This window comes from Lutzomyia longipalpis, chromosome 2 (assembly GCF_024334085.1).
Source record: "Lutzomyia longipalpis isolate SR_M1_2022 chromosome 2, ASM2433408v1".
NCBI classification, from domain to species: Eukaryota; Metazoa; Arthropoda; class Insecta; order Diptera; family Psychodidae; genus Lutzomyia; species Lutzomyia longipalpis.
In genome coordinates, this window is record NC_074708.1 from 23,210,953 (window position 1) to 23,222,851 (window position 11,899).

The following is an 11,899-nucleotide window of genomic DNA, read 5'->3' on the forward strand; positions in this document are numbered from 1 at the left end:
TGATCTTTATTGCTCTCCGAAATGGAGCATATTGTATGAAATTTCAAAATTCACAAACCAAATCTAATATTTAGATGCTTTGAGGTACAAAAGGAACAAAGGATTTTCCATTTTCACGCATAATTATGCTATAAATTTTATCTTGTTGCAACACACCTACACACATTGTAGGTCTGAGCAGAAATTTTATAAGAATTTCCTAAAAAGAAATACAACTAAAACTCAACGTCTCTGTGTATTTAAAATTAGCCACTTTTCCTTCCAATCTAATTTTGATGGAATAAGGAAAAATTGCGACAAAATACCGCTTCGGGAGGAAAATTGAATTTATGTCTTCAGTGCAGAGGCAAGAACAATGAGAGGGAGAAAAGGAGGATCACCATGGAGAGGTGAATTTCATGGAATTTCCACATTTATCCTGGTATAGCGTGGGTTTTTTGCTCTCTCTGCGCTTTTGGCGGAGATTTTTTTTTTGTTTTCCATTGAGCCCTCCTTTGGGTATAAGAAGTATATTTTCTCCAACTTTTTTTTTAAACCATTTTCTCCAATATAAGCGAATACCCATTAAATTTATTGATTTTCTAACCCCGAGACTTTTACCTCCCAGCAGCAGGATACAGGAATCGTCTCACCCAGCCAATTCTCCTCTGGCTGGGGGTCTGCGAGAGAAAATATACGGGCACGAGAGAGTGCAAATGAGATTGGTGAGAGGATATTCTCACAGGGATTCCACTCGCAGAATTTCCCTGTGGGTGGGGCAGCCGATTCCTCTGCAATTTTTCCGGACAGGAAAAACGCCAACAATGAATGAACCCTCGCGACAAATGCATCAAAATTCGGGGTGGGTAAAAAACAACATACATATACAATAAAATTAGGGAGGGAATGTCCTGGTGTCTCGCAGGACGTTTGAAATAATTAAAAAAAAAAAACACATGAACAACGAAAAACAATTCTCCGATAATTTATGCATCAGATTTTTGCAACAAAAAAAAAGACAAAGGATAAAAAATAGTTTCCCATAAACTCACCAATAAATTTTCGCTATAAATATTCTCTTGTCTAATTTGGCTTTATGTTGTTAGTTTTTCTTCTCGTATGTAGTTTTCCTTTTAGTCCTTGGATAGCTAAAGGGGTGGTTTTTTTTCTTCTTTTTTTTGCCTTTGCAATGGAAGGGTGGAAAATCCTCTCGTCCGAAGATACTTTTCAAGCTTTATCTTGGAAAGTAACACAAAGTCGACGAACAAAACTCAAAGTTTGTAACTTTCACACAAAGTTCTCAATCACTCGAACGCAAGTCTCTAAATTACGACACAAATTAGGAAGGAGGGTGTGTTCACTTGATTTTCTCTTCCGCAACTTATTAACCGAGGGATGGGCTCTCGGAGATGGAAAACCAATTTTTGTCTAAATGTGAACTTATTTGAAGAATTTCTGTTCTATTTTTTTTTGGCTGGTTTCTCTGGGCCTCTGGAGCTTTTTTATATTTTATTTACTCTATCTATTATCCTTTTGTTCTGCGTCGCGTTTGACTTTGTTTCTCCTTCAACTCTGGGTGGTGTATACCTCCTTCACGGGGGAGCTTCACTTCCGCGAATCACCGGACAATTTTCCGCTACTTGGAAAATTTTCCAATATTCAATTCTCCACACAGAGGGGTTGTGAAAATTTCTAGGTGGATCTCTTGGGTGGTTTTTTTTCTCTTCTTGCTCTGAATTTCTCTATTAATTCGTCTATTTTATGCCTTAATCACCGGGTTTTCTTTTCCTTATTATGTCTCAAAATCCCCTCTCACGAGATTTTTCAACTTCTTTCGTATTTTACGGGAACTGTATGGCGTTTTTTATTATTCTTTTCACTTTGGAAAATTATTAAGAAATTATTGCAAAACTAAAAATGATGATGCACAACAGACGAAAATCAACTTGTCTAGCTCTGGAATACACTGGGTCTCTCACTGGGTTGGAAGAGGTGGTTAGTTTGTTGTGCACAGAGAACCCCAGAGCGCAAAAGAAGGGAGACATCGATTTTCCGAGGCGTTCGGAAAAACAATGCCACGCATGCGCCCACCCTCAGTACTATTTGTACATTTCACTTTGCGACTAACCCCGGGGTTGGGTGCGAGCCATAGCCAGCAAAGGAGCGCGCAGGATGGAGAAATATACCAAGCCTGGGTTTCGGGGGCTTTGGTCTTTTTCGCCCTTTCATCCCCAACATCACCCCCAAACTAAAGCTCTTCCTGCTCCACTAAATCGGGACTTCTTCGGGGCGTTCGCCCATCCCTTTTTGCACCGCATAGAAAAGAGAGCAAAAAAAAAAATGTACATATGTATATATAAAAGAAAAACGACCCATTTGAGTTTCCTCCTGGGTATTGCTCCGAACCGCATTCGTAGCCAGATCCTCCCGGTGCATTTGCCATAAATTTTCACCGTCATCCGCCCATCTCTCAACCCCTTTCATCCCTTCAGGTGGTTGCTCTCCTAGTTCGTACACCCTCTCAGCGGCAAACCCTTCGATTGTTTATGTTTCTATGGTAGACGCCGAATCATTGTGTGTGTTCCAATTTTTATTGTCTCCCGTTTACGCACAAAATTCCATATACACCCTCACGCACCTCATACCCCCTAAGCGCGATGTCACGTTAACGTCAGAACCACCCTCGATAATATTACAGGGTGACCTGTACGTGTGGAATCTTTGATAACTTCTATTACATTTACATAATTATTATGCAAACAAAAAATCTTTAAGAACAAAAAAAAAAGCATTTAAGGTTCTTAATAAATTAAATAATAGAGAATAAAATAAATAAAATAGAACTGTTGCTTTACGAAATAAAAATAAGAATTCAGAGAAGTATCATATCATTTCTCTGCCCCTGAGGCTATGACCTCATAATCATTCCAGGACATTCCAAAGGTAAACCACCCCTTTCATCAGGTCAACGACCCCATAACTTGATGAAAAGATGAATCATTGTCGAAACACTAAAGAAAATATTTTCATTCAATTTTCTCTCATGCGACTTTTTACTAAAAAAAAATTATAAACATCCATAACGTTTAAACTTTTCAAAGAAATTCAATGGTAAAGACTACGCCCAATGAACAAAACATAATGATGCAAGAGAACTTTGATGAATCCATATTGAGTTTTTTTTTAAATCATACCAAAAGCAGCATTACTTCCGCTTCCCACGTCTCATTAATGAATGTTTTTTTTTTGGAAATGGAAACCATTGAAATTGGGAATGATTAACGACTGAAGGTGTCTTTTGCGACATCTCAAAAACTCCATGGGCTATTGTTGTTAATTTGATGTAGCATGAGATTGTTCCAATATAGAGACAACCACATTGGAGAAAGAACTGAAGGAGAACTGCTACACTAAATTTAGCATTGGAATTAAAATTAAAAATTTGCGTGTATAAAATAAATTTTGTAGCCACCCTGCGCAAGATCCAACCCCCAAACAAACCAGCCCCGTGTTTGGTTGAACAAGGTGTGTTTTGCTCCCGTCATTCACGTAATTTATGGTTCGATGGAAAAACGCGACATATAGCATCAAATGTAGAGACACAGTGATTTAAGCATAGGCCCACTCATGACTGCCGAGGGGGCTGACGGCGATTCCCTCATCATGAGATTTCATCTTTCATTTATTCTCTCACCCTTCTCATATATTGTGAGCCGACACCCCCGCATTTATTCCACAACGGGTGGATATGAAAACAATATCCAAATCACATTAATTCTCATTTTCTCATACACAGTACACCGGGAATGAAATTAAAATACCTCATTTTGGCAATATTGCCTCTCTTTTATTTCTACAAAATACTTCTTGTTAAAAAGATTCCTCTTTACAATGAAATATACATTAAATTCTCTCAGGAGAAATATATTCAACATAGCAAATATTCAAAAAAATAGGTAAAATAGATAAAATATATTATTACAAAAAATATGAATATCTTGTATAAATATTATTATTCATCAACATTTTGTGCCGTACAAAAATAGTTTATTGGCTTCTTGGAAAAAAAGACGAGCTTTTTGAACTTTGTTACTTTTGCCTCTGAGGCACTTTTGGGTTGTTGTTGTTTTTTTGGCCACACTGTGACATCCTTCTTTCATCATTAAAAATAAAATATCGATTACATATTGTGTGCTTGAGACGATGTCCCATGAAGTTGGAGGACAAAATCGGCAAATAGACCGTTTATAAATATTTATGATAACATGTGTGTGTGTTAATTAATTAAGTATTCAGCATACAGATAAGTTATTCATGTTTTTCACTCTATCTTATCAATGTTCAAGAAAAGGTCGCTTCTCTGGTTTAATTTCTCACACATCTGAGAAATGATGAAGTCATTCTCAAAGCATCTCCGGTTAAAACAGGCCTGTAAAGCTATTTTTGATATATATATTTGGTCAACATTCTTGTGAATATTTTAGTGAAATCAAAAGTTTCACTCATTTTTTTTTAATAAAGGAAATCTTATTTTGGCATTATATATTTTAAACAAAACGGGAATTTTTGCATTAAAGCTACGAAATCAACAAGAAAAGCTCAGCTGCTGTTTCAGATAAATTGCCTTACATTTATCGCAAAAACTACAATTTTAAGGCCACGTATATGATTCACAAGTAATACAAAAGCTTCAACATATCTGCATATTATATTTTTTATGAGATAACATTTAATTGACACAAGAGATTTATATTTTACAATCTCATATATATATATATATATATATGGATAAAAATGTATAATGTTCTCTAATTTAGTTGTTGATTTTGAGAAATCATAAAAATGATAACAACTAATTGGGACGCTTCAAATGTGCAACAAAATTCATAGAAAGATAAAAAAAATTCCTCAAGAAACAAGTTATTTTATCTTTTAAAAAAATTGAGCTTTAAAATCTTTTTTATTTAAAAGAGAGCTTCGTCTCGAACCAAAAATAACTCTCCGGGTCTGCTAAAATCATCTTACTCTCTAAACTAAAAGAAGAATACAATAATAGAGCGATTATTGCAATTACATAATATTATCTCTTCTGTTGCTTCCTCTTGTGTATTTGTTAGGAAAATAATAAAATATTTTCAAAAAGTGTAATGTTTAAAATAGAAGCTGTGAAGTTTCTTAATCCGAATAGAAAATTTATCTTCTAACAAATTTAACATAAACAATCGGCATCCGCCGAGATGAGAAAAAGAATATTAATATTCAAAACAAGGTGGTAAAGCTTCCTATACACTCAATTTTTAGGCGTGCTATAAAGTGAAAGCCAAGACGGAATGATAAAAGATTTACGAGAATATATTGAGAAAGGAAAAGGGAAGCTTTATCCTTCCCCTTGTCGTACACGATAATAAACAGTTTAGTAGGAGTGTTAAAAAAATAATCTCAGAAGATGTCTTTCTGGTATTCGGGTGCTTTCACAACCCTTTTAGGTTTTTTTATCTGGTAAAAAACACTAATGTGTTTTCCCTGAGAAGCTTCTTAGCTTCTGAACACGAAAAAGATGTCAAAGAGGAAAATAGCTCCATTTATGATGGAAAGAGATCCCTTTGAGAGAGCAATTTTCCTGCGGTCGGTCTTAAAAGCATTCTCCCACTCCTGAATGATCAATGCCCCAGCTGCAATGAATAGAACGCATCCCACGAGGCTGTAGAAAATATCGTGTCTCTTGTGGATTGGTGAATTAATCAAATAACCTAGAATGCAAAGATTTTAAAGAATTAATTCCCATGAACTACCACGCGCGAAAGAAAATCATCAATCAAATTACATAATTATACTCACAGACAAACAATCCAATGAGAATGATGCTGAAACCGAGGAAAGTGCCCGAAGTGAGGATGATCGTGATGGTATCAGTTTCACCCAAACTATGGTAGTGCAGCACAAGGCATGACACGGCCAGAACCTAAATTTTCCAAAAGAAAATTTTCATATTGGTATGAAAAACATGCCAAATACAATTCCCCAATCTCTCTTCCTTTCACTTTGTATAGCGTGGTGTGTGACACATTCGGCAGGAAACACGATTTCCATTGAACCTCTTTGGGTCCCCCAAGGGCGATTCGTGAATGGAATTATGATCTTCTCACGGTTAGTGTGTTCCCATTCCAAGTGAATTTTTTCGCGCTCATTTTGCTCATAAAAATCGACAAATAAGAGGGAAATCAGTACCAATACGTTGTGTCCTTGCAGTATGAACTTCACTTGAAGAGATTTTAGGAAAGATTATATTATTTATATAACCCACAAAAGGTCCATAAAATGAATAATAAATCAAAAGAGAATAAATTCATCTGGAATATTAATCAAAATGACGAATTTTATTATCTAATACGTAAAATCCTTTATTTGACAATATCCTCAAAATAATTTTATGCTCAAATTTTCTTCATTATAAGGAATTGTTAGAAAATCGAAGAGGAATTCAGGAATGTGAAATAGAAATTAATGGAAATTGGACTTTGCAAAAAAATCTGCATTACTGATTACTTAATGAGGCTTAAAAAATATTCAGCAAAAAATGTCTAATTAAATTCAAAAAAATAATTAATCAGACATCATAAAAAAAAATTCCAAGGCAAGAAATTTAAAAATTCAAAGAGGTCAACAAAAACTTTTAAAATGGTTAGTTAGCCATTCTCCTCCTGTTATTGAAAACACCTGTAATCAGTGAAACACTTAGATGCTTATTATTTTGAATAATTTATCGGTGCATTTCAAATCAAGTTCGTAAACTGTTTGCAACGGCAATAGTGAGAGCATTCATTATATTCTATTTTCACCATGAATATTTGATAAGAGATTATCTCCAAAGAACGGAATGTCGAAGAATAATATTGAGTGATTTAGAATTTCTGAGAAAGTACAATTGCTAACGTAATTCTCTCATGATTTATGAATCATATACTTGCGATCGCATAATTTGTTGACTGTGTGCGATGTCTGTGAGATCACTGTTGAGGTCAATTTCGAGGAGAAATATTCATGTCTCGAGAGATTTATTTATTAAATATACCAAGCTTACGCATTAAGATTACAACCTCCATGTATCATCATAAATCTTTTTGCACCACCAATTTTCTCAACAACAAAAAATAACTCATGAATGAATGAGCATATTGTTGTCTTTTATAATCCATATAAATAATACTGTGGAATAAAAAAATTTCATCTCAACATTCACTGACACCCAAAAAAATTATTTAATTAAATCCACAACAGTGCTCATTTTTCTACATTAACAAATTTTAATTTTACCGTGAATAAATGCCAAAAGAATTTAGCAATAGATACCTACCCATAGTCTCAACATTGCGCCCACATCAAACAGGATAATATAAAAATTTATTATCTCAAAGTTACTTAGTTCTTTAAAAAAAAAAACGAAATGTTTGGCACGATTTTAAACAACTAAATTGCGACACTATGTAGGTAAACATCAATAAATCGTATATCTTTATGCTGTGTATTTTTCAAGAGCAGAAGGCCACAGTATTCCCCCTCGTTGTCTTGCTATTCATTTCTTTTTCTTTTCGTTGTCGTGAGTAGTCTTTTGATGGTACAAAAAATCACCAGGCGTGGCATTTTCCCTTTTAATTCAACCATCATTAATTTCCAAGGCACATCCAATGGAAGAAAGTATCGAAATGTGAAGCACAGAAATGTAAAAAAAAGGTTTAAAAAAAACCAGTTAAGCAAATACGCTATTAAAATGCGAATTATGCAGAGAGGCATATACTCTTGTTCGAATTCATTCATTGTTCTCTTTCTTTAAGCGCAATTCCATTCTACAACGAATACGCTTTTGACCATCTTCCTCCCCATCTTTGGCGTCTTTTCTTTGTTTAGCGACGCACAATCTCTACACGCACACAATTCTTTCACCTTTCCCACTTTCTTATAATCTCCTCTTGATTCCATTCCATCTCACTCGCATCACCTTTTGATGCTCTCTTGAGGATTCCCAAACATCCCCCCTTTTGGGTAATTTTCTCTCTTTCTCTCACAGGAAAATCCCCCACTTTGTGTTTCCGCCAAAATTTTCACACACCACAAACATATTGCGCGAGAGAAATATTTTGAGGAAATTTCTAATTAAATCGCATATTTACCAATTCCAGCAATTTAATCAGCGATATACGATTAAAGGCCATTTCACTGATAAGAAACTTATTCTTTTCCTTCCCAAAAAAAAACTAGACGTACACCAGATAACGCGTTTAATAAATTTATAGACCGAGCAACAAGGTGCTAAATCAAAATTAGTCTGAGAACTTGCGAGGAAAAAAATCCGTCTTTACTCTTCCACTCTTGGCCAAAGACTGACGTCACGTCCCCCGAGAACGGCGCTTCAAAAGCACTTCTTTACATGCGAAACACAATATGAAGAGTGATGGGGAATCATTGGAATACGACAAGCTTAGTCTACAATAGCTATACAGCACTAGTACAAGATGACTCACAAGTTTTTCAGCATCCTACACTAGGGAGTGGGGAATCAATACCTACATATTTTCCGAAATTGTATACTGAAACGCACTGAATGGCGCCAGGCAAATGCATTGTTATGTGCACTGAATCGAATTTATTTGAGAAAAAGACGAACTTTTTGCACCCTGTGTGAGTTCAAAATATAATACACAAGTCGTTGAATTTTTTAGGCGTAAGATTTGTTTGTATGTATTTTATACACGGTGGGAATGCTTTACAATTGCTGTACCTATATATTGCAATTTATTCTTAATTATAAAAGTTATGGATTTGAAGTTTATTTGGTGTAAATTGTATGACAATTAAAAATTAGTTAAATCCTAAATCACTTTTGAGCAGATTAACATTCAACTGTAAGTAGTTCAACGATCGCATTGGAGCTTTTGCTAATATTGAATTAATTTATTTAATTTGTTAAGACTAAATAAAATGCAATATTAGTGCCTCAAGTACAAACCGAATGAAAATGAATTCCCCTTGATTTTTGATCACAAAATATATTTCACTCAATGTATGCGTAACGCTCATCGCATGGTGTCACAAAGAGAAGCAGCATATTAAATTGCGATGACCCTCATCGCTTGGAAATTATAAAAATGCGGTAATAAACAAATATGTAAATAGGGATGTTCATCGCAAATATATGTACATGTAGGTTTATATAGATATTTTCGGGGGGAGGATGTGTCACGAATGGTGATGGAATATTAAATTCTATTCGCACTTTCGTCATCATTTTATTTTAAAACATGTTCTATTGCCGAGAGACGACCCACTTGGTCACCATGAGATTTTGTTGTTAATGTCTTCCAGATTCCGAGAAGAGGTGGTTTCACAGTTGGAAGACACATGGAGTGTGAGAGAAATACTAATAAAATGATATCACGCTTTTGATTTCGCACCACTCAAACTACCACAAATAGCGCGACAAATAGTCTGATGGTCTTTTTTTATTCCTGCACACAGTCACGTTCTTTTATCACCTCATTGAGAGAGATGAAGTAATCCACCGCCAGCAAAAATGGGATGTATTAAATTTTCCCATTTGCTTCGAGGTCTTTGAGTGCCAGTCCAATTTTTGCGTATTGAGCCTCCTCCTTCTTTTGTCGTTCTCGAAATTCGCGACTTCGCATAAAATGACAGAGAAGCCTCTCATCATCCAACTCATAGCCACCAGTGAGTAGGCTGACTGTGTACCCCACAGAAAGGAAGATAATTATCCCAATTAAGGGGTAGTACATTGGACTAATAAGGAAGATCCAGTGCATATCATTCTCAGGCAAAATTACTTTTTCCGTAAGCGGGATGGTACCATTAATTGCAGCACATCCATCAGTTCTGAGGGTCAATGGTGGTGGTCTCTGGGCAAATTGAGCCCCCACAACGATAGTGGTGACAATAACAAGGGAACACAGAGTTCCTGCAATAACTCCCTGAAAATGGAAGAATAAACAATAATCATTGAAAGTGAGATCATTCAATTAATTCATCTGGTTCACCTTTGTGTTAGCATTTCTCATCATCATTCCCATTGAGAAAAGGCCAAGAAGAGCGCCGGCAGCTATGCCATTTAGTGCCAGTGTAAGGTAGAAAACTGTTCCCATTCGTTCCACAACGAAGACACAAGCCAGCTGAATCAGCCCCAGAATGACGACAATAATTTTCATTGTGTTACTGGCCTGTTTTTCCGAAGCTTTTGGCAAGCGATGGCGCATAAAATCTTCATATATTGTCCCCGCGAGGGTATTCAGGGAGGTGGACATTGAGGAGAGAGCTGCAGAGAAGATTCCTGCTATGAAAAGTCCCGGAAGTCCAGGAATTGATGATCCAACATCCATAATGAAGAATGGAAGAATTTGGTCGAGCTTTTTAACAACTCCCATTGAGTAGGGATCACAACTTTCGTACTTGGTGTACATAATTAATCCCACAAATATGCAGCATGATTTTATAAAGATGAGCCCCAGGGCAAAGATAAATGCTGATTTCCTAGCTTTCTTCATGTCTGGCAGTGAGAGGAAACGCTGTACACTACTCTGCGTTACACCAACAAGGGAGATCCATGTAACCGAGAGACCCAGTGTAACGGTCCAGAAGGACATTCCTAGACGTGGATTGAGATCCATATTGAATAATATTATCCGTCCTCCTCGTTCAGCGGCTTCCCACACCCCAGAGAATCCTCCCAATGTCCTAACTCCCAGAAACATTACAATAAGAGTTGCTCCTACCATAAGGATGAACTGTAGTGCATCTGTGTACACCACAGCTTTGAGGCCACCGACAGTGGTGTAGAAAATGCAAATTGCGCAGATAATGGGAGTCACGAGATGAAGATTAATTCCCGAGACCTGACTGAAGGCTAAGGCGGGAGTGTAGATCACAGCGGGGACAAAGAGCATAACATTGAGTGCAAATACAAAACTAGCCACAATCCGAACTCGTCTGTCGAATCTTCGCTCCAGGTAGAGGAAGCACGAAGTCATCTGGAGTTCATGAAAAACCGGAAGATAGACATATACGATGGAGACGAGCGTTAGGATGGCACAAATGATGAACATCCAATACTGAGTACCATACGCATAGATTTGCGTTGGAATCCCCAAGATCGTTGATCCAGAGATGTGACTGGCAATGAGAGAGCAGGAAACTGGAAAAATACTCATTGTCTTTCCACCAAGGAGATATTCTTCCGTATTATCCTGCTTTTTCTTTGTCATGAAGCCAAAATAGATTCCTATTAAGGCTGAAAGTCCCAGCATTGCTATAAAAATGCCGTACTCCCAAATTCCAAATCTCAGTGGAATTTCCCCAAAGCTCACACACTCCTGCTTTGAGGCACTTTCCATGATGCTGATTTCCGTCGAGAGATCTCCCATTTTAGCAGATGATCAAACTTTGAGCACTTGGACTTGACAAAAAGCTAAACCTTCCTCACTCACAAGCTCCACACGACTGATTATTAAAGAATTTGATCAAAACGACTCATCGTGGTCCATGAGAGCTGATGAGAAAGCTAAAGGATTAACTCTCGATTTATGACAATCTCTTGACAAGCAAGTCCTTATCTAAGCTTAAATGTCTTTAATGAAAAGAAAATTTTTGCGTCGCGAAAGAAAAAGTCTCATCATCAGATGCGAAGATCGCGTCAGAACAATGATCTTGATATCACATTCAATTGTAAATCACCATCCTACGTCTTTTTCGTATTTATTTCACCACTTCCCCTTCAAGATCACGAAATTTTCTTATCATTTGTGTAATTTTTCAATTAACCATGATTAAGTGCATTTGCGGGGAAAATTTATTTAACTAACTTATAAATTATTCAAATTTATGTATGTATAATGTGGAATGTTAATAGTTTCTTCAA

At 36.4% G+C, this 11,899-nt stretch overlaps 2 protein-coding genes across 2 annotated transcripts; both read right to left on the bottom strand.

The window, feature by feature from the left end:
- Positions 1-3,804: 3,804 nt before the first annotated feature.
- Positions 3,805-8,447, bottom strand: LOC129789785 (protein snakeskin-like). The gene is made up of 3 exons (XM_055826837.1): positions 8,148-8,447; positions 5,818-5,941; positions 3,805-5,729 (listed from the first exon to the last, which is right to left on the bottom strand). Exons 1-3 carry the CDS (start codon positions 8,187-8,189, stop codon positions 5,515-5,517), a joined length of 381 nt encoding a protein of 126 aa, XP_055682812.1. The 5' UTR covers positions 8,190-8,447; the 3' UTR covers positions 3,805-5,514.
- An 800-nt stretch (positions 8,448-9,247) lies between these two features.
- LOC129789633 (sodium-coupled monocarboxylate transporter 2-like) lies at positions 9,248-11,595 on the bottom strand. Its single transcript, XM_055826606.1, has 2 exons — positions 10,026-11,595; positions 9,248-9,959 (listed from the first exon to the last, which is right to left on the bottom strand). The coding sequence occupies exons 1-2, from the start codon at positions 11,403-11,405 to the stop codon at positions 9,558-9,560; spliced, it is 1,782 nt and encodes a 593-aa protein (XP_055682581.1). The 5' UTR covers positions 11,406-11,595; the 3' UTR covers positions 9,248-9,557.
- Between the last annotated feature and the right edge of the window lie 304 nt (positions 11,596-11,899).

Coding starts and splice junctions, on each gene's coding strand:
- LOC129789785 (XM_055826837.1), bottom strand. CDS start 8,189: ATGGCCTTTAATCGTATATCGCTGATTAAATTGCTGGAATTG. Junction 5,942..8,147: donor TGATTAAATTGCTGGAATTG/GTAAATATGCGA, acceptor TGGAAAATTTAG/GTTCTGGCCGTGTCATGCCT. Junction 5,730..5,817: donor TCTCATTGGATTGTTTGTCT/GTGAGTATAATT, acceptor TTTGCATTCTAG/GTTATTTGATTAATTCACCA.
- LOC129789633 (XM_055826606.1), bottom strand. CDS start 11,405: ATGGGAGATCTCTCGACGGAAATCAGCATCATGGAAAGTGCCTCAAAG. Junction 9,960..10,025: donor TGAGAAATGCTAACACAAAG/GTGAACCAGATG, acceptor TTCCATTTTCAG/GGAGTTATTGCAGGAACTCT.